General features: G+C 41.5%; 1 protein-coding gene across 4 annotated transcripts in view; it reads left to right on the forward strand.

Annotated features, from left to right (window-relative positions):
• The window catches only part of KCNIP1 (potassium voltage-gated channel interacting protein 1), a 78,550-nt gene extending 60,718 nt beyond the window's left edge, over nucleotides 1-17,832 (forward strand). For all 4 annotated transcript variants that reach the window (XM_075714830.1, XM_075714829.1, XM_009481436.2 and 1 more), the window contains 6 exons: nucleotides 8,358-8,427; nucleotides 11,127-11,197; nucleotides 13,335-13,442; nucleotides 14,715-14,819; nucleotides 15,400-15,462; nucleotides 17,785-17,832. In XM_075714830.1, the coding sequence (XP_075570945.1) occupies nucleotides 8,358-8,427; nucleotides 11,127-11,197; nucleotides 13,335-13,442; nucleotides 14,715-14,819; nucleotides 15,400-15,462; nucleotides 17,785-17,832 (465 nt within the window). The remainder of the gene's footprint in view (nucleotides 1-8,357; nucleotides 8,428-11,126; nucleotides 11,198-13,334; nucleotides 13,443-14,714; nucleotides 14,820-15,399; nucleotides 15,463-17,784) is intronic.
• Nucleotides 17,833-21,707: the final 3,875 nt, after the last annotated feature.

A 21,707-nucleotide genomic window follows, 5' to 3' on the forward strand; every position in this document is an offset into this window, starting at 1 on the left:
CCTTCCTAAGACCTCACTGAAGGTCTTGGTATTAATTGGCAGTGCTGGGAAGATCTTGCTTTATATCAGGTTGTTAGGACAAAGTAGTCTGTTTTCCTCCAGCTGCTATGCACACAATATGCATGAAGCTTTAATATCTAAGGTTTAAATTGAAATGAAAGGGCAGCTTTAGCATTCGTAGCCTGTAAATCATGGTTTCAATGGGATGAGTAATTACGCACAGCAGGCAAACTGACTCAGCTGTTACCATATTTTCTGTTGTACCGAACTGTCTGCTTTTTGGGATGATGTTATAGTGCCATCTGGAGATTCAAAATCCCTGTGGGAATACGCTCATTTTCCTGTCTCTGGTTTGTACTTACTGCTTGCTCTCAGTGATCACACAGGTCCTGTTTAATCATGAGGCAACACCTGGATTATCACAGGGCCATTTACAGGCACTTGTAATGGACATGGAGAGAATAAGGCCCTGCTCAGCCTGGCTGCAGTCACAGGAGCTGAAGGTTGGGTGTTCATGAACACGGATGGTATTTGGCCAAAGGCAGTTCAATGCATCCTGGGGTAGCCTCTGGACTAGTGCCTCAGCTGACCAGGTTCCTCATTCTCAGTACTTTTATTCCTGCTCTTTCTTCATCTCTGAAATCTGTTTCCCCACTCCCTCCAAACCTTCCCAGTCTCTTCCCAGTGTGTCACTGGTCAGGTCTGGTGTTTCTGCACCAGGCTGATGGAGGCTTCCATGAAATTCAGATTCAATGCCACTCCAGAGAAGCAGGGCGTGCTAATCAGGCCAGTGTCCTTGCTGCCTGGCCAAATGTCCCCTCTCTCTTTGCCTTCAGCTTTATTTTCAAGTTGTGGAAGAGTGCTATTGTCCAACATCTCTTGATGCCAGGACCAAAAGTTCACTTTTATCTTAGCAGTTATCTCTGTCCCCAAGGTGCATTCTGTGTTATGCAGAATAGTCTATTTTGCGCCTTGGAGTTAGCTGCTGTCAGGTTGGAGCCAGATTAACACAAGACATTTGGCCTGATTGCTTTGGCTGTGGTTCTGCAAAAGCAAGGTAACAGAGACAGCAAAGCCCAGGAGAACCTCTTGTGGATCTTGCCTTGGTTTAGCTTAACAAAATAAAATGTGATACTTTCTGTCTATAACAAATCAGGAGAGAGAATTGTTTGAGCTGAAAGGCAATATCGGCACGGGAACAAAATGGCCATGAATGGGCATAGGCTGGAATTAGAAGAAAGTTTCCACTCTCCAGAGGAATAAAGTTTGGAGAACAGTTATGGAACGGGAGGGAGGAGAACAAGAAACTATTTTTAAGATTAAAATTGATAAATTAATGACTAATGAAGTGACCAACAGCGACAGAGGTTTGAGCTCAGTAATTCAATGCCTCCCATTTAGACCATGTTTCTAATGACTTACATTCTTTGGAATTGAGTGCATGGATTTAAAAGGATTGGGATTTTTATGGGATTTTTTCTCAATTCAGGGGGGTCCTGTGCTGGTAGGGGAAATGGTTGTTAGCTGAAAGGGATAATTTTCTAATACTAAATCAGAAAACAGACAACCCAAATAACTGAGGGGCTGTTGGAGACATTCTTACCTTGCTTTAGTGCAAATATTTTAGCAAATCTGTAATGGAGTGTAGTATATATAAGGCATAACCATCTGTAATAAATCAGGTTTTCGGAGACTAAAGCAAGTGGTATGGGCAAGGTAGAAACATCCTGATACTTTAATAATCCCCAAAATATCTCCAAACTGCGATAACATAGTAAGAGCAACAAAATACATGGGATGTGTGAATGCTTAGAGATGCAAATCTGGATTGAGGACCCTGAAGGAGATATGTTAAGAGTCTGTCTGTGGTCAGCTACCTTAATACCTCTAGTTTAGCAAAATGTGACCCCCCGAGTACTCCTTTTCATGTTCTGGCCAAGTTAGCTGAGAACAGTCTGATGGGCAGGTTATGTTTAGCCCCACTTCAGTTCTGCTGCTGATCCCTGCTTGTCCGCATTGTACATTGTTGAAAGCAATCCATGAAGTTAATTTCTGATTCCAGCAGAAGAAAGAACAGTGAGCGCAACTTTTGTTTGATTTTCTTTTTGGTTTTGTTTTTTTTTTTAATGTGGATTCAGCTCCTTTGTGGCTTAATATTTTAAAAAGAAGTCTGAGAGGGTAGATTCATATTCATGACTTATGCTGTCAATGCCAACGCTCGATAGTTAGCTTTTTGAAAATGAGGGGTTGTTTCTGTGCTTGACAACAATACAAAAAATGTTCACTGTTCTTGTTGGGCATTTTAAAAGAATTCATAGGTTAAAGAAATGAGAGTGAAATCTAACCCCGTGCCATCGAAGGAAGGCCTTACGAATGTTATGGTGAAGGACTGTGTTTTTTCGTACCACCAAGAGGTTTTTCTTGAATGAGCAAACCTTTGCCTTCAGTGGAATTTAAACTGACACTAAACCTACCTGCTTCTTTTCACAAGAGAGATTTCTTTCGAGTCAGCTGTATTAAGTCGTACTGTAGCACTAATGAGGCCTCCTGAGCATTATTTGACTCTTATAAAAACAAAATTGTGATCAATTAAGTGCAAATGAATTGGTACTAGCATATGTGTCTGAAAGCAATCCAGTTATAGAGAGCTAAACAGGCTTATCAGTGTCAGTGCTGCCTCTCCCCAGCACTCCTGGAGGTTTGATGCAAACTTTCATTTGGCTTCCAGATGGAGCATCAGAAGCAATAAAGATCATGTGGAAATTCAGAAAATTTAATCAGGCACAATGGCCAAAACTGCTACAGGATACTTTACTTCTGCAAGGAAAGTGCCTGCAGCAGCAGCCTCTCCTCTGTACCTGCCCTTCACAGACTTAAACTTCATTCTCAGGGTTGCTAGGGGTGGGCTGGGGCTCTTAGTAAACAGGGGCTATTAATACAACACTGTGGAAAGTATAGAGAAAATAATGATCAGTCCCTACATTTATAAACTTATCTTTAAGCATGTGAAGTGGTGGTTCTTAGTGAAGATAATAGTTGTATTTATCAAGATGAGAGAAAGAAATACATCCTCACTTAGTGTGTTTGGCCAGTAGCACTATGCTGGAAAGGATGGTTAGGTGCTGTGCTAGGTTTGGTTTTAAAAAGAATGACAATTTGGTCAAATATTCTGAAATTCTGCAAGGCCCAATGTGGGTCCTGGAGCAGCAGCACTCCAGTGACCAAGGAGAAAATTTCTACCCAAGAATGGCTGTTGATAAGGTACTTAGTCTGATCTATGATTAAAAGATACCATAAATAAATATCAGATTATTTATTTAATGTACATTAAATTGCAAGCTTTAGGAAACATGAACTTTGGGAGAATACTTTTATGGTAGCTATTACCTTCTATTAATTAGTCTTCTTTCAGTGATTTCTAGCTTATTAGAAGTGGCACGAATACATGAAAAAGTAACCACTTTTCTCATGGCAAAGAAACCAGGCAATGGCTGTTTTAGTAGGAGTTTTGGAATGTTTTTGAGGATACTCATCTAACCAGGAATTTTGCCATGCAGAATTAGAAAGTTGTGTTAGTTTTTTCTGTAAATGAAAAACCAAGGCCTGGTCCTGCAGCCACTGGCTTTACATAGTCCAGTTGGTCTTTCCATCCCCTTGCTGTGGAACAAGCCTTAAACACTGACACTGGAGAAGGGGTGGCCCCGGCAAGATTAAGCACACAGTGCCAGGGTTGGGTTTTATCTGGGACACTTAAACGTAACAAGTGGAAGGACAGTTGTCAGGACATGACGACATAGAGTAAAAGATAATTTCAGGGCTTTTCAAGCAAACAAATTATCCTTTATATAGCTCAAATCTATCCCAAATCACTGATGGTTTTCTACCCAAATAGCGGGTAGAAGACAGCAGGTTTTCTTCTGCATTGGAGGAAGGAACTTGGTTCTAATCACCCTAATTTCAACAGTGAACAGGTACATGATTAAGGAACTGCCTCTGATGTCACCTGAAGTAGCCCTCCTTGCTCTCCTTCTGTGACTTGTACAGGATAAAGTGATTCCTCTTGTTTGTTCTGTCCTTTTCTGTGGTTAGTGAATGCACATCATCAGCAGGTGATGTTGGCAGATCAGAGGCTTGAAAAAAATGCCTTTTTCCTTTATAGGCTTTTCATGGTGGAAGAATTTCTTGTTAAAGTCCTTTTTGTTCTTAAAGGGTATCTAAAGAACTCATCAATAAATAAGTCATAGACTTGAATCTTCCTCCCGCTTTTTGTGTCACCAATTCAAAGGGATTTTCTTAGACTTCCTAAGTTTACTCATCTCAAATTAAACAACCTGTAATGCTACCAGAATAAGCTTTTGTCTGTCTTGGATCTGCACTGGGGTGTAACACGCAGTGAGTGTATGCATCTAAGGCAGCTCCAGGCTGCTCGTAGTGAGTAAATATAGCAGTACTGGCTTCTGCTCTGCTTTGCAAACCTTTGTAGGGCCATGACACGCACTCCCAAGCCTGCTCTTTAATGAAGTCCAGGCCAAGCACAGAATTGTAGGGCGCTTAGGGGGGTTTCCTCCCCAACAGCACCATGTGGTGCAGCAGGCATATTCCAGGTAGCGTAATTTGGCAGTAGTGTGTTTGGATGTAAAGGCTGTGCAGCTCTATGCTCTTTCAAACTATTTTCCGTTCATCCCCAAACTTGCTTGTCCTACCACAACATCTCAATCTGCACGGAGGTGTGGCCCTCCTAGATGTGTTAGTGCAGAAGAATGAACTCTTAAATGAATTTCCATTACTTTGGAAGGTAAATCCAGGAGGAAAATATGATATGCTGCCTGAACACTAGCCAGGGTTAGCCAATAGAGTGGATTAGACTTAGCATTATAGAAAAGATCTGAAAAACAGTTTCCATGCCATTTCTCCAGTAATTCCAATTAGGATTTATTAGGAAAAGAACAGAGAAACAGGGAGAGAACACCATTATGCTGCAGGATGACTGAACACTGTACTGGCATCTTGAATCATAGAATTAGAGAATTGTTTAGGTTGGAAAAGACGTTAAGATCATCAAGTCCAACCATTAACCTAACAATACCAAGTCCACCACTAAACAAATTAAGGGTAGACTAATAATTAATTTCACGTTTCCTGGCTTGATAGCTCGGTTATTTTTTAATGAAAGTAAAACTAGAATAGAATCATTAAGGTTGGAAAGGACCTCTAAGATCATCAGTCCAACCATCAACCCAACACCACCATGTACCCTAAACCATGTCCCAAAGTGCCATGTCTACCCCTTTTTTGAACACTTCCAGGGACAGTGACTCCACCACGTCTCTGGGCAGCCTGTTCCAATGCTTGACTACCCTTTCCGTGAAGAAATTTTTCCTAATATCCAATCTAAACCTCCCCTGGCGCAGCTTGAGGCCATTTCCTTTTGTCCTATCACTAGCTACTTGGGAGAAGAGACCAACACCCACCTCACTACAACCTCCTTTCAGGTAGTTGTAGAGAGCGATAACATCTCCCCTCAGCCTCCTCTTCTGCAGGCTGAACAACCCCAGTTCCCTCAGCCGCTCCTCATAAGGCCTGTGCTCCAGACCCTTCACCAGCTTCGTTGCCCTTCTCTGGACACACTCCAGCACCTCAATGTGCTTCTTGTAGTGAGGGGCCCAAAACTGGACACAGTATTCCAGGTGCGGCCTCACCAGTGCCGAGTACAGGGGGACAATCACCTCCCTGCTCTTGCTGGCCACACTATTCCTGATAGTGCAGGACCCGGTACTTGGCCTTGTTGAATCAGTTGGCCTCAGCCCATCAGTCCAGCCTGTCCAGATCCCTCTGTAGATCCTTCCTCCCCTCAAGGAGATCAACACTCCCACCCAACTTGGTGTCATCTGTAAACTTACTGAGGGTGCACTCAATCCCCTCATTCAGATTATTGATAAAGATGTTAAACAAGACTGGCCCCAAAACTGAGTCCTGGGGAACACCACTTGTGACCGGTTGCCAACTGGATTTAACTAAGTTCACTGCAACTCTCTGGGCTCAGCCATCCAGCCAGTTTTTTACCCAGTGAAGAGTACACCTGCCTAAGCCATGAGCCCCCAGCTTCCCAAGGAGAATGCTGTGGGAGACAGCATGAAAGGCTTTTCTGAAGTCCAGGTAGATGACATCCACAGCCTTTCCCTCATCCACTAGGCAGGTCAGCAGGTCATAGAAAGAGTTGGTCAAGCAGGACCTGCCTTTCATGAACCCGTGCTGGCTGGGCCTGATCCCCTGATGAACATGACTTGCAGTCCTGGCCTGCTGTCTCAAAAAGGGTACAGTGGAAATAAAAAGATGCAGAGAAGGGATGGTCAGAGGATGGTCAATGCCTTCTGTGCTTCTCAAGGTGGGATGCTTCAGCCTGGAAAAGAGATAACGAAGGGAAGATCTCCAAAATCACAAGTGGCAGGTGGAAAAAGAGTCAGGATCAACTGTTTGCTCTCTCTCTGTATATACAGGAATCCAGGGGTATAAGGCAAGGTAGTAGGAGTCGGGTTCCAAAAATTGAAAGCTGGTGATTCCTTGTGCAAAGGATTATAGATCTGTGAAACTCCTTGCTGAAAGACCTGTAGTAAAATGGGACAGCAATCATAGTGTGACACAGAAAGAGGAAAGCATGGAGTGAGTATACTGCCAGTAACTGATGAACTTTCTTGATCCCAAATCTGGCCTTCAGCTTAATCATAAGCATCAAACCAAGATATATGCACCATTTTCGTGAGAGATTCTGAATTAACCTGCTCAGATAATCCGTCTTCAGCATGTCCTACCAGGAATGGCAGTGCTCTTGCTCCCCCTTCCCTCCATGTGACACACTGCCTTGACTGGGGCTGAGGAATTTAAATTGCTGTGAACGGGGTCAAATGCCTGCCACAGGAGACAGACGCACAGTGTCTCTGCCAGTTGGTGTTTGTGAATGTGGGAGAAAGCTGACTTTTCTGTATCTATAATTCTGTGCTCTGTGAAAAAGGATCAGTGCCACAGTTATTTTATTGTTTTGCTCTGTTGTAGTTTTCAAAATTGGTTGATAGGCAAATCTGTGAGCAAGAGTGTCATCAACTGGGAAATATTCTATATAATTGAAAACTTCGCATAGTCAGATAGCAGCGCCTGAGGCTCTCTGTGATACATGAACATGTGTTATAACAGCACTGAGCTGGGGGGGGTGGGGTGGTAAAGCACCATAGTTAAGCTAAATTTGCTTTGAATTTTATTTGAATTGTCTAAGTAATTTAAGTTTAAAGAAAGAGTTGAGAGTAAGGAAACGGGATTCACAAAATGGAGACAGTTCTTGTGTGCCTTTTTCACCTGTCTCTTCCATTGCCTGTCATCCCACATCCTGCTGGGTAAGATCTGAGGGCCTCGGTTCAGATATCGCTTACAGGGTAAAGCACCTGGGGGCCCAGGTCCTCACACCTGCCACATCTCCCTTTTTACAGGTGCTGTCCAGACTCTGCAAACATGCCCAGGGAGCACTTCCTACCCCAAACTACCACAACGGCTTGGATTTTGCTTAGCTGTAGCAGAGCAAGTGCGAGCCCTCCAGGCAGGGATCTCCTTTTCCCTTCCTGAATGCCACCCCATGGGGCTAGTTAGTAGGTCAGGAAGTTCAGGGCAGAAAATCTTCCACCCTCTTCCTGAGTGTTTGCCCTTATTCAAAGCAGCCAAGAGTGAAATGAAATGCCTTACATTCTAGTACTAGAGCTTAAAAATAAAATAACCCCACAGGTTGCCAGGTTAGAAAATTTCAATGGGCACAGTCTGGCTTCTCAGAAGTTTACAGAAGACTAAGCAGATAAACAGTTTAAAAATGATCTAATCTTTTTCAGCCTAATACTAATGCTTGTTTGTAAGGACTTACGAGTATAGTATGTACCGTTAGCCTCCATGGAGCTGGTGTCAGGTATCTGGCTACGGTCTTCTGCTGAGGATTAATGAATTCATATATGTGGAGGCATCGGACAGGGAAGTGTTAGCGGTACTTAACATTATTTGTAATTATTAGATGAAAGCTTCATATGACAGAAGGCATGAGCTGCCTTTCTAGGTCGTCCTATAAAACAGTGATTAAACACTGCTGAAAACACTGTTAGAAATGTTAATAATGGTGAACCAAGTCTATGAGATGCTTAAGATGAAATTGCAGTTTGAATTATTTTAATTTCTTCAGCTGCACAGTCTGTGCATCCAGAGCACTGTGAGAACAGGAATGTGATTTGTTTAATTGCTCTCTTCAGGCTTGTAGAGTTTTGCAAATGAACCTTCGCAGAGTTGGGTTTTTTTCTTGACTTTTTTTTTCTTTTTTGGTTTTCCAACAGGAATGTCCTAGTGGGGTTGTTAATGAAGAGACGTTCAAACAGATCTATGCACAGTTTTTTCCTCATGGAGGTAAGTGGAGTACTTTGCGTCTGTTGGGTTTATTGAAGCATGCCTTAACATTCATTACTGCCAGCTGGCTGCAAAACTACTTCAGATAATCCGTGTAAGAAATGTGAATTGAGATTAAGCTTTGCAGGATCTTAAACAGAAACACAAACATCAAGGTAATAAAATTAAGGTAGGCCCTCTGAACAGTTATTTCACAAGAATATACACAAACCCACATTAAAGACTGCCCCTAGTTGTCAGGTCTTTATTCCCCAAGTCCAAAACAGAAACTGGGGATTGATGCTTTTTTTTGTCCTGACTTTCTGGATGGCAGAAAGCTAAATCACTTCCCCTCAGTGTGTCTTTGCTTGCCTGCTGTTTGACTGCTGTGCATGTAATATCTAGCACAGAAGAGTCCCAGAGTTCATTTTGGCCTGCAAATTAATCAAAACCTCCCTAAAATTTTTAAAGCAGTTCTTAGCTGGTATGTGAACTCCTAGCTACGTGAAATGATCATTTTTGGTGTTTGTGTGACTAAGACAGGGTCATGTCATGTATTGGAATATTGAAGTATTGTATTAAACCTCTCAAATAATGTGTGTTCTTGCCTTTTAAAAACATCAAGAATCTATATGTTCTTCTAACTGGATACGTTCTAGGGGGGTACTGTTCTGAAATTGAAAGAAATGAGTCAAGTGGTTTTTCAACTAAATGTGATGATAAAACACGTTATGCTTATGTTTTACAATGCATGTGATGTCAAAGATGTACACCTATAAAAAGTTTACGTTAAATTTCAGTATGGACTTGGTGATTTCCTATTGTGGTTGCTTTTGGTTTTGTTATAAAAAGCAACCAGTCTATTTTTAACAAATATGCAAAAATTTAAGTATTTATAATCTTAATGTGTTTTTGGATGTGTTCAGTGTTTTCAGCCTAAGTTCCAGCAACTCCAAGGAACTCCAGTTACCCCAAGTAACCGTACTAACTCCTTTAAGTGACACACTTTGGGTGACTCGTTCCTTCCCATGTGTGAAAAACAATCAGGCACAATAACTTCATCTTTTTGTGGATAGATAACTTTTTCCCCTCAGCTGCGGTTGACAAAGACTTGCCTTTTTTTTTGCATCCCACTCCCTTGAAATGTGATTCTCTCTTGGTTAATGATGATGGTAGTCCAGCCATGCTTAATAATGAATCAGTTTAATAGCAGATGTGATTTCCTATTTCACACTGTTTTCTTTCACTTAGTTTCCAAACTGTTTGTATAACTTTAGTGTCATAAATTGTGAGGTTTCAGATTCCTCAGAGATTTTTTCACTTTTATGGCTCTCTATACAGATAAACTTGTAGTTTCTCTGTGTATCCCAGAGGTAGTAAAATAGCTCTAAAAACTTCATGCAGTGTCATCCCAGGCTTGTGATATTTTTGTTACATAGGGCTCCTATCCTTGACAGGTTTTCATTTTTGCTAATCTGTCATCAAATGATACTAGTGATCTAGTATTTCTTAATGTATGTCATACCCTAATGAAATAAAACCTCTAGTTTAATATTTTTAGTTCATTGTTTAGTTTAGCTTAATTAGTTTTTAGTAGGGCTGTCCCATAAGTAATTCTATTGTTTTCTTCTGGAGCTATTTTATTTCAGAATCCTTCTCTTAAAAATGTAGTAGATGACTTTTTTTTCCTACAGTCCAGTGTATTCTATCCTTATGGATGACAGTAACTTAAGTATTTGATTTTTCTGCACAGTTAAACTTTCCTGGATTTGAATAATGTGAAAATACTTAATCATTTCATAGAGATCAAAGTAAGGAGATGCTGGGTCATTCCACGTGACCTGCCTGCATAGCACAGGGCACCTGGCTTCACCTGAATACCCATACATTGAGTGTGAAGACTCAGGCTTGACTAATGCTATGTGCTAGAGGCAAAGAATAGAAGACAAAAAAGTGTGTGGCTGCTAGAATAGCAATGAAATAATTAAGGGAATTTAATGGCAGTTACTTCCGTCTTGAAAAGTTGGGCTCTAGTAACACAGAGAGCAGTGTGAATTGCCTCCAGAGTAGAGAACAGGCCAGTGAAGGTCGTAAGGTCATACACCTATTTGATTTTTTTCTGCATACCATTACTATTTTTCCCAGTTAGCAGCCATCTTTCACGTGGCCATAGAAAATGTTCTTCTCAATAGAAAAGATTCTTTAAAACTAGCAGTTTAAGATGCAATAGGATGAAAATATCCCTTGGATGAGATTGTTCTTTAACAGTCATGGGCCAGACTCAAGTTACTGGAACTAGACCCTTCTGAAGTTGGATAGTCCCTGGGGATCTCTGCTGTATCTCACACAAAGCAAAATCTAGAGGAAGGAAGAACACATGCTGCAATCACTTTTTGGTTCTTTTGCTGCATTTCCTACCAGAGCTAATACTCCATTTGCCCCAGAGGCACTCTTGGGAGCTTTTTTTTGCTCATTCTTTCAAGTACATCCCCATAATCCAGATAATTTCTACTGTAATATAAGTTTTTACATTCCAAGGCTGTTTTAAGGGAGGGCACAGAGAGTATGCAAGTCCGTGTTAACATCTACTAGTTCATAGAGTATCTGGCAGTGCTGCAAGGTTGGTTTTATACAAAAGAAAAATAAGGTCATGAATGTTGTTTAGAGCCATTAGTGTATAATGAACTGTTGTACCAATCAGTGCCCTTTGTGTTTTTCAGATGCTAGCATGTATGCACATTATCTCTTTAATGCATTTGACACTGCACAAAATGGCTCCGTGAAGTTTGAGGTAATTGTTTTGCATCCTCCTTTGATGCCTTTTGCTCAGTTTTGTGTTTTCAAGCTTCTCCATCCATTCTTGATTGTAAATAGGACTTGTTGGGTTGTGGGTTAGAGGTTTCAGTCTAAAATCAGCTGATATTTTAAAATCTCATTCACTTCAGTTTATGCAGGTGGAGTTGCATGTTTCCCTTCACTAAAGAAACATATAGATCACGTTATTCAGTACCATGGGGAGAAAGTGCAGAGATTTATGTAGCGGAGAGGTCGAGGACAGTCCCATCCAGTGATTTTTACAGATAATCTGGATGTCAAAGAAAAGGCAGTACATCGTGTGTCTTCTTCAGTCATCGTGCATTGCAGGGATACACTTGTGTGTTCCTGGAATATGGGGATTTTTTTAGCTTATTTGATATATTGAACAAGCATCTCAGGTGGTTTGTTCCTAGGGAAACCAAATCCACCCTTGAACTAAAAGGCTTGTTGCTGTGGCTACAAATAGCCATCCTTCAAGCTCACACACATAGATGGAGCTCAGCAAAAGGGTATGTTAAGTCATATGCCTGTGGAGGATGAACTTCATAATTTTGAAGACAGTTTACTCTGATCATAAAACTAGAAATCATAGGCAGTCTTGCCTTTGCCATCAAATGACTAAGAACTCCAGTACTTTCCAGGTAAGACTGAGAAATTATTTCATTTATCAAATGTAAAATGGGAATGTTACCATAGGTATATGTGTGTGTCTGTAGCGACGGCTGCAGTAGGAGCTTCGCGTATGGCAGCTACTCAGTAGTTAGAGACTTCCAGAAACCTAAACAGACTGAGACACAGCAAAATGCTTAGATAAGTATTCATTTAAAAAAAAAAAAAAAGTGCTGAGCTTTCCTTCTTGGCAAACCTGTCTTTTTAGTGGTTGTCAAACATAAGCGTTTTGTCCCCTTTTTTGTATTGTTCAGCAAATACAAATTCCTCTGAGCCTTGGGAAAAAGGAGCAAAGGTTTTGAAGAACTGTTGCACTGGCCCATGCAGAGCTAATGGACATAACATAGGAAGGACTAAGTACATTAAATGAGGTATCAGAACTGTATAGCTCTGTTAGCTTGAAGCTCTGCCTGTACTAATAAATCGCTGTAGCGATGCTACTTACAATGCCTGAGCCACTGTGCAGTATAAACAATAAATCAAAGTTATTAGAAGCAATAACTCTACTGTAAACAAAAAATACAATTAAAATGCTGTGGCCCAGACTGAGTAATTAGTGGTGGGTATCGCATCTGGTCAAGTCTGACTGATTTTGCCAGAGAACAAAACCTGAGGATCCCTGTGTTAGAGGAGTTTGAGATCTTTCTGTCTCTCTCAAGTCAGACACAGAGAAAATGCTGGATTTTCTTCCTCCTCTTCCTCCTTCACTAGCACCCTAGGTCTGGGGGTAAGAAAGCATTGGCTTCCACTGCTGCAGTTAAGAGTCCAGCTGTGTTTAACCAGACAGCAGCAGTCTGAGTGACTCCTTCTTGCAGCAGACCATTTCTAGGAGGGAAATTGCCAGACATGTATTTTGCCGTGCTTACATTCATGCAGTATTTAGAGTTTAGAGCATGATAAATTTGGAGGAGTAGCAAGGACGATGTCCCAGCTTCTGGCCTTGGGCATACTGTGCTGTTCCTGGCACAGTCCGAGGAGCCATTGCAGCCACTGTCTTATCAACTTTAGGATCTAAGTCTGCCTGACTTGGACTGGATCTGCTATTAAGCCTATGCCATTTTCACACCCCTCACCCCAGGACTTAAGAAGGACTTAGGCTGCAGCACCTGTTAGGTCTTCTTGCCCTTCCAGCCTTGCTAAGCTGCCTAATGCATATCATAAGCTTGACCTTTATGGTGGCTGCAGTTGAGTACTTGAGGATTTTTTGGATTTTTGTGTTTACCTCATACACATTTATTAGCATGCCAGTAGTCAGATCATCTTACTGGATGCTATGTCCCTTGAGTTCGGTCAGAGAGGACCCATTTTTGGAAAAGGGAGTCAGAAGAGAGTGATAACCATATGCTCTGTCCTAAAAAGTCTTTTGACTGGCATTATATAAAGAAGGTGACTTAGAAGAGGATGTTCTGAAAATTCACATTTCTCTCTCTGCCTTGAACCAGGACTTTGTGATGGCATTGTCCATTCTGTTGCGGGGAACTGTTCATGAAAAGCTAAGATGGACATTTAATCTGTACGACATAAATAAGGATGGCTATATAAACAAGGAGGTAAGGGTGTTTCTGACAAATGTGGTTGATTTCTGAAGAGAGATGACTAGTTTCTGTTGCAGAGCACAATTAATTTTGCATGCAGCTAATTAAATGCAAATCAGACTGGACGAGCATTTATCTGTGTCTAAGTGAAGTGCACAGTGATCTTATATTGCATGATTTTGTAGACACATTTTCCTATATTATAGTGCCTTTAATGGATTGCTTTAGCCAGGAGCAAAATTCTAGTTACAGTGATGAGCAACATAACATTTGTGAAAGGGAGGGTGATAGTGACAATAGCTACTCAGTGACTGAGGTGCAAGGGTTTTCTGGCTGCACTGGGAGGTATGGTATGGGCTCACCCAAAGCACTACAAGCCCCCAGCACCACCCCCAAATCCTGCATTATCATCTGGTTTTGTCTTCTTATCTGGTATTGCTTGTTCCCTTTGTGGGAAGCCTTGGTTTTGAGCATGGTAACCTGAATATTTTGCAAATACATCTTGGTCTATCTTTTCAAAACTATTGTGCATACCTTGGAGGGTTTGTGGAACTGGTCATGGAATTGTGTGGCAGATTTTTTTTTTTATTTGGTTTATTTTATTTTATTTTATTATTATTTTAGACTAGACGTTAGAAAGAAGTTTTTTACAATGAGGGTGGTCAAGCACTGGAAGAGGTTGCCCAGAGAGGTGGTAGAGGCCTCATCCCTGGCAACATCCAAGGTCAGGTTGGATGGGGCTCTGAGCAACCTGATCTAGTTAAAGCTGTCCCTGCTCCCTGCAGGGGGGTTGGGCTAGATGACCTCTAAAGGTCCCTTCCAACCCAAAGCATTCTGTGATTCTATGATTATGCAAAGTGCGGAGAAGGGCTGGATTCCCAGTGACTGCCATGAAGGTCCCTGGCCCTGCAGAAGGCTCCTGGGATAAGTCGGTGCCGCAGTGCTCAGGACTGAGCACACCTCTTGCAGCCCAGCACCATCCCCCCAGCTGCCATGTCAGAGCGCACGTCCTGCAATGCTGCCTGGCCGGAGGAGGGAAGTGAGCACTGCAGGCACCTCCGGCACGGCTGTGGCAAAGTCATGGCACAGTCAGAAAGAAGCACTTGGTTTTTATAGATGAACTCGTATATAATGATACATCTGTCTTCACACACATGTATAGGCATTCTCTGTGCTGTTTTGTAATAAGGAGGAGGAGGGTGAAGAAAAGGGTAGTAAAAGAAAGAAATGTGCTATCATTTCTATTAATTTCCCTTTTGTGTTTGTGCTGGTGTGCCACTGTTGCAGGAAATGATGGATATTGTAAAGGCAATTTATGATATGATGGGAAAGTACACGTATCCAGTGCTCAAGGAGGATGCTCCAAGGCAGCATGTAGAAGTATTCTTCCAGGTACTTGATTTTTGATGTGTTTTTCTTAACGCTTGAGCTATGCACTGGTGTACTTTACTGTAAGGTTAGCCTCAAGTTCAACCCTATGTCCTACTGTATATTCCAAAATAAACCCCAGCAGCCATTCAGCCTGACACTACAGTGTCTGCCCATTTCCTGACTCCATGGTATCCTGTTTGTCTCTTAGCCTGAACTTTTGCATCAGGGTGTGCCACATCCAGCAAGTTTGAAGCCTCTGCATGTATTGCAGCCCTTCTGTGCTGCTTCTTTCAACTGCCCTTGAAGAGAGACACGAATATGGGTGCTGGTTGGTGAGGCAGTGAATAAATAAATGATGTAATAAGGGCAGAGGTTGCTGTGTATGTCAAGGAAGAAATAGTTGAAGATGACCTCAGAAGTGCTCCAAATACCAGATTAAACAAGTCCTTAGCAGTCAGCAAATTTATCCAATGACTCTTAGTCTGTAATCTAAGCTTGTGAAGTGCCCTAGGTTCATTCAGGTTGCATTGAATAAGATACTGTACTATAACTGCAGTGTTACCTATGGAAACAATTTTTTTTTTTAAATTTTATTTTGCAGAAAATGGATAAAAACAAAGATGGTGTTGTAACTTTAGACGAGTTTATTGAATCATGTCAGGAGGTAAGAACAAAATTATAACTGCAATGAAAGGTCTAGCTCTTGCTTGTGGTTTCCCTTTGGACAAACTCCATTTGAAACAACATGCTGCTCAGGATCCCACGTTTCCGTTGCTCTGTGAAAACGCTAGCTTCAAGATTGGCTTTCTGGTGGTGTTTTGTGAAGTCTGTGACTGAATAGGAAAGTAGGGTTAGGTGAATCATGGGAGAGGGCCTCTTCATTTCCAGTGCTGGTGACCAGTGCTTTTATTTTCCTGAGTGAACTGCAGTACCTGATTGTGTAGACAAGCAGGTAGCTCTAGAGAAAGCTTATAATGTCCTTCCTTAGGTTGGGTTTGGTTTTTTTTTTTTTGTTAGTGGTTTGCTTGGTTTTGGGTTTTGGTTTGTTTTTTTTTTAAGAGGCTGATATTGTCTCTATATGCTGCCCCTGGATGTCATTAGCAAGTACCACATTGCTGGAACTGCCCAAAGGTCTCCAAAAATCTCATAGTTACAGCACTGACTTATAAAACCTATAAAACCAGTTGATGTTTTCATGGTCAAACATTTAAAAGCAAATGCTGTCGTCATAGCAATGTGGGGGTTTTTTTTTGGTTTTGGAAATAAGCTCCCCTTTGCAAATTCCATACATTAGGTTAGCTGTAATGAATATTTTCTGTTTTTTTTAGCACTGGCACAAAGACAAGCATCTGCATTAACATGCAATTGGCCAAGTGTCTGTTGTCTTAGACTGTAATTAACTGTGTGAATATTTGCTCAGAGATATCTGTAATATTTAATGAGTACAATAACAGCCTCTGCATTTTAGAAAGTTTACATTGGTACAAATAACTGCATACCAGCCCTCCTGTGTATTTTACTTTCCCTGGAAAAATCTTTCCTGTCTGCAGTCAGACAGCTCTTCTGTACCTGAGCAATGGGAAGACGCTTAATGTGGAGGCCTAGGCTGGCTTTCTGCTGTTTTTGTTTTAAGTCTGGATCTGGAAACATCCAGATTACCTCTCAGTCAGGGACTTCAGGCGGCAAATTCAGTGTTAGCAGATGCATAATACAAGGCTAGTTTTTTTGAGTTACTTCGTTCTTGGTCCCTCCTAATTGTTTAGTTTATTTTTGGCCTCATCTTTAATTTGATCGTTTGTGTTTTGTATTATTCTTCACATTCATAATTTGCCTTCAGGCTGGATGCGTGTGTACGATTAGTGGTCTCAGTATCGAAGCAGCTTTACTTTACTTATAACTGTTAGAGTTTGTTTAATGCTCTGCCCTAGTTTGAGTTTGGTTCCTTCTGTTGACATACTTGCACTAGGAGCTGTGCAGTCTGATGCCCTGTCATGTGTAGTCTCCTGGCAGATAGGAGCAAGCCCTGCAACACTGTTTTTCTTTATGAAAAACAAACCAAAGTGCACTATAGTTCTTACCTCTGCCATTTCTGAGGATATGGCTCATGGGCAGTGAATCCTAGCATTGCTTTGGAGAGGATGATTGGGTTTCCCATGCAAGGCGATACCTTGTACTAGTACCCACCAAACTGTGTTAGAAGTGAGATAGATGGATGCAGCCTCAAAATAAAATAGAAGAATGAGATGCAATAGATCTCGTAAGTTGCTCGATGTGGAAAATTATTTTCATGTTACAGGCAAACAGTTATTCTAACTTTTGGAATAACTGAATTCCTGGGGGCGGGGGGGGGGGGGGGGAGAATCATCATTGTGTTTTTGAATATTACTCTGGTTATTACCTTGAAGTACCATTTCGAGAGTTCATGAGAAACAATCTGGGATTCCCCTTGTGTGTCTCCAACTTTCTCATTTGGATCTAGTAACCTCAGAGAGGCTGAGATGCACGTATGTTGGGTTTGAGCTGGTTGTATTTCTGGGATGAAGTGGTCCTTCAAGGCAGCTTGCTTATCAGTTCAAAACCTGCCATTTCATTTGGACTTTTGAAGCATATTAGCTAAGTGCATATTTGCATATTCAGGATCAATGAAATGCAGTTGGCACTGAAGTCTGAGGGTTCAGTACAGCCACCAGCTCAATGCTGGTGTCTGGTTTTCTTCAGTAAAGCACAGCTCGTGCTGGATGTCAAGCTTATGAGAAGATCCTGTGCTTGCATGCTTCAAAACAACTGCGGTGCCAAAGTAAGAGATGACTGCTTTGCTGAATCAGGACCTGATCACTGAATCAATTCTAGCTCATCAAGGATGAAAAGCATTATGAAAGCCAGGCTGTTGCCTGCAGTAGCAGCTGTAGAACCCCTCCTGTGCCATGCGGTTACGAGTCGTGCTCGTCGTGCTGGTTTTTTGAAAATGTCTTCTCATTGCTTGCAGGACGACAACATCATGAGATCCTTACAGCTCTTTGAGAATGTGATGTAAACATGTCTGGCGAGTGCTGAAGGAGTCAGAGACTTTCTGTGTAACAAAGACCTCCTTTCTGGGTGAAAGCTTTTTACAATTCAGCCATGTTCAGTGTGTGAGGATTTTGTATGACATCTCCAACCAAATGGCAACTGAATGCAACCGATCCCACCTCTTCTCCCCAAGAGACGCCGGTGGACCTTTGTTTCGTTTTGGAAGCATGTGAATATTTTAATAAAACCTGACAAGAGAGAACTGCTGCTTGAAGTTCAATGAGTAATATACAGCGTTGTTTCCTAGGCACAAGTCCTGCTTTTAATCTCTAGCAAGCTTAATTACACATGATAGCACATGTCGATAGCTTAATCAGCCATCTATTGCAAGTGACAAGCTCAGTCCGTACTACTGTACGGCAGAATGTTTTATGAATGCCTTGCCATTAATCTGCTTTGACAGAAGTCGAATCTACCAGGGCGATCTGTAAAAAATGAACAGTAAATGTACCTAGGACATTAAGCAACAGTCCGTGTAGCCAATATCCCCATTTCTGCAGAGATCCCGCTTTCCCTCTCACATGCACTGGTGCCACCATGCTGAGTTTGGTGGAGTTTTTCCTGAACACACTAACTAGAGGATCTTCATGCCAGGGTGAGCCAGAAAAGAGCAAAACATGTATTGCACATATAAATTTTCAAACTACCGAACAAATCCTGTTCAATGATGGTAAGTTCTTGAAAGACTGGGAAGGTTTATAAGGGCTGGCACAGGAAGATGAATACCTGCTCTGCTCCCAGCCACCTTCTGCAGTCCCAGCACGTGGTGGGACACCAAGTGATTCTCCGGTGTGCGTCTCAGCAGCACTGTGGTCATGTGCTATGGTCCTTTCGGTGTAGTTTGGCACACACTTCCTAGATTCATTGTTTGAACATTTGTAATTTTCCATTGGAAGTTACAGTAAAATCTTGCCCACTTTAGAATATCAGAATCAGCTGCCAGGCCCATCTGTCCCTTTGGGTAATTTAACATTTTCTGTAGCAAAATATTTTTTCCTACAAGGCAGTTGCATGACTTGTACAAGTCCCATTTCTTTACTAATGCCAAATAGAGCGTTGGTTTGGGGGTTTGGTTTTTTTAATTAGTAAAACAGAAAGAATCATGTAGTGTATTTACACCAAGGTTGGATTCTGCCCAGTAGATTATTTGTCAGCTGAGGAACATGTCAGAGCCTGCTTTGTAGAGGACTCTTAAGAAATTTCATACACCACAGTGCTGTCGCAGTCTCCAGGCAGCCGATGGCTGAGAAACCAAGGGAAGGAGGGAACACCCAGCTTTTCCAGCTGCTTGAACCACACAGAAAGGAGGGTCCCTACCATAGGGCAACATCGCTCCCATCCAGTAAGCATATATTTTTATTATATTAGATACTATATTACAAATGTACTGTTAGCAGTGAAGATATATTTTAAAAATTATGTAAGTGGAAGCTTTTTATAATACAAAATATAGAATGCCTCATTTCTGTAGCCCTATATTTTATAAAAATTTAATCTATTGAAGTATTCCTGATTATAGAAGTAGGTCTGATCAGTACTAGTGTAATGCTATGCTTAATCCCCAAATGGGACATATTCCCCTTTTACTGTGCTCCTCTGTACACTTCTATGTGGTCTTAACTTAATTCCTTTAAGTTGCCCACTTGTCATCAAAAGTGCTATTCAAGTGAGGGAAGTTACATGTATGCAGGAATGATACCCTAGTCTATCCTGTTTATTGCCTTTCATACAAATACCATTAATTAATTCCTTCCTAGCAATGATACAGAGCATAGCAACTCCAGTAATGTGCTGTGATTTGCAGAAGTGATGCGATGCTGTGACAGTAGCCTTGTCCTCCAGTTGTGCAGTATTGTCTGTTTAGTTTTTATTTAATAGGCACTTGATAAGGACATCAGTTGTAGCTGAAATAATGTGCAATGTTTACACTGTTCCTTCTTGATTCTTCTTGCAATCACTTTAGCAGATGACAGAATTTTATATAATGAATAACCTGCTTTATTCCCCACACCAAAAGAGCATCTGTCTATTATCAGTCTAAGCAGCTAACTTTGGCTGAGCAAAAGTGGTCAAGATAAGGGAAAACAAGCATTTACATTGGGCTAGCACAGTGCCTTTGTCCTCTAACAGTGTTGCTCCAAATGTGCTTGAGATGGCATATACAGCCTGAAAAGTTAGCAAAATTTGAATGTGCCCTTTTCAAAAGAAAACGTTATTAGTTGCATGATACATGGTCCCTGAAGCTAAACTAATTTCTGGATTTACTGTGATGAATTCATCCTCAGCTGTGTTTTCTGTGTCTCCCTCTAGCAGAAGTGCTGTACGGGTGGCACGGGCGTGCCTGTGTCGTAGGGGCTATAACTGCTTTCTGTTGAGCGTGGCCCCGGTCTGGCAACATACTTCAAACATTTGGATGTTACTCTCAGTACGTGCTTAAGTGCATTGCTGAAATCAGGCTACCATTAGTGACCCTGCAGTTTTGGCATTTCCTTTTCTGCTCCAGTGTCAGTTTTCAGCTCCCAGTAACGATGGGCGTGTGTTAGGCCGAGAGGGAGATGCTGAAAGCCTCACCGGTCCTGATTCTGCCCTTGAGGCAGAACTAGCTTCAATTTTGGTCTCACAGGTGTCCAGACCCCACCTGCACATACCTGATGTTCAGCCCTGGGTTGCTACCTCTCTGCTCCACTTGAAGTCCATTGTAGCTGAGATGGGAGGATTGGCAGTGTGACACACAACAGTTGTATCTTCACATAGCTCTAACTGTAAATTCTGTCTGTGGCAGAGTCATTGCCTTTGTGAAACTATTTATTATCTGGTGTTTGTCTCTGATCCCAGTGCATAGAAGGCGTCTGGGTTTTCCGTGAGCAGCATATGTGTATATGGCATGTGTGCTGCAGCCAACAGATGACAGAGATCCAGTGACTGTGAGAGAATCCTACTCTGCATGGAAATGTCTTTGGGTTTGTTTTTTATGTTTTCTGTGAATGTTACTTTGTAAACTTGCAAAGCCTCCCATCGCTCATAAAGGCCGCTTGCAATATTTATGGCAAATACTTACTACTACAGCTTTCTAAATAAAACATAGTATGCTACTCTAATCTCATACCATCATAAATCCAACTGCCAGTATGTGGAAGGTAGTTACTATGCTGGCTTCTAAGTTACAGTTAGACTATCTGTCAGTGCTATCAGCTGTGCAAATTTTCTCAAAGTTGTGAATGTTTAAATAACGTCTGAATCATTAGTCTGACTTTCATTAGTTACAAACATTAGTCTGCATCTTCATGCCAGCATTTTCTAAAAAAAGTCTTTCTAACTTGCATTTTAGGCAACAATCTGTTGAAAAATAGGAATGTGATTAATGATAATGCAAAAAAAATGTAACGTGCCTGTTACCGTCGATGTTTGTTTTCCTGTTACTTTGAATGCATTGCAATATTGAGAGTAATCATGAGTCAAGCTATAAATCTGAGGGCATGGATATCCTAAGGTTCAAGCATTGTGGGCAGAACTTTGGCATTGCCTGACGGTGACACATGTTGAGAACAAGCATCTTTGTGTCCGTGTGTGACCTGCGATAAGATGGTAGCAGCAGTGTAACAACCTTTTTTTCTTCTTCATGGAAGTGCCAAGAAAGACCTAAGGAAATGTGCAAATAATATAAATTGTGATAACTAAAGCCATGTTAATAGAGCAGCAATGCATAGCTTCACATATGCTATTCTCCAATGGTAATTTGTATTAAATTTTGTTGAATGGTTTTAATAATAAAAAGAAAATATCTGTAGGAGGGTGTCCTTTCTTAAGCCCAGTATGCACCTTTTTCTTAAGGGACACTGT

This window comes from Pelecanus crispus, chromosome 8 (assembly GCF_030463565.1).
Source record: "Pelecanus crispus isolate bPelCri1 chromosome 8, bPelCri1.pri, whole genome shotgun sequence".
Classification (NCBI taxonomy): domain Eukaryota; kingdom Metazoa; phylum Chordata; class Aves; order Pelecaniformes; family Pelecanidae; genus Pelecanus; species Pelecanus crispus.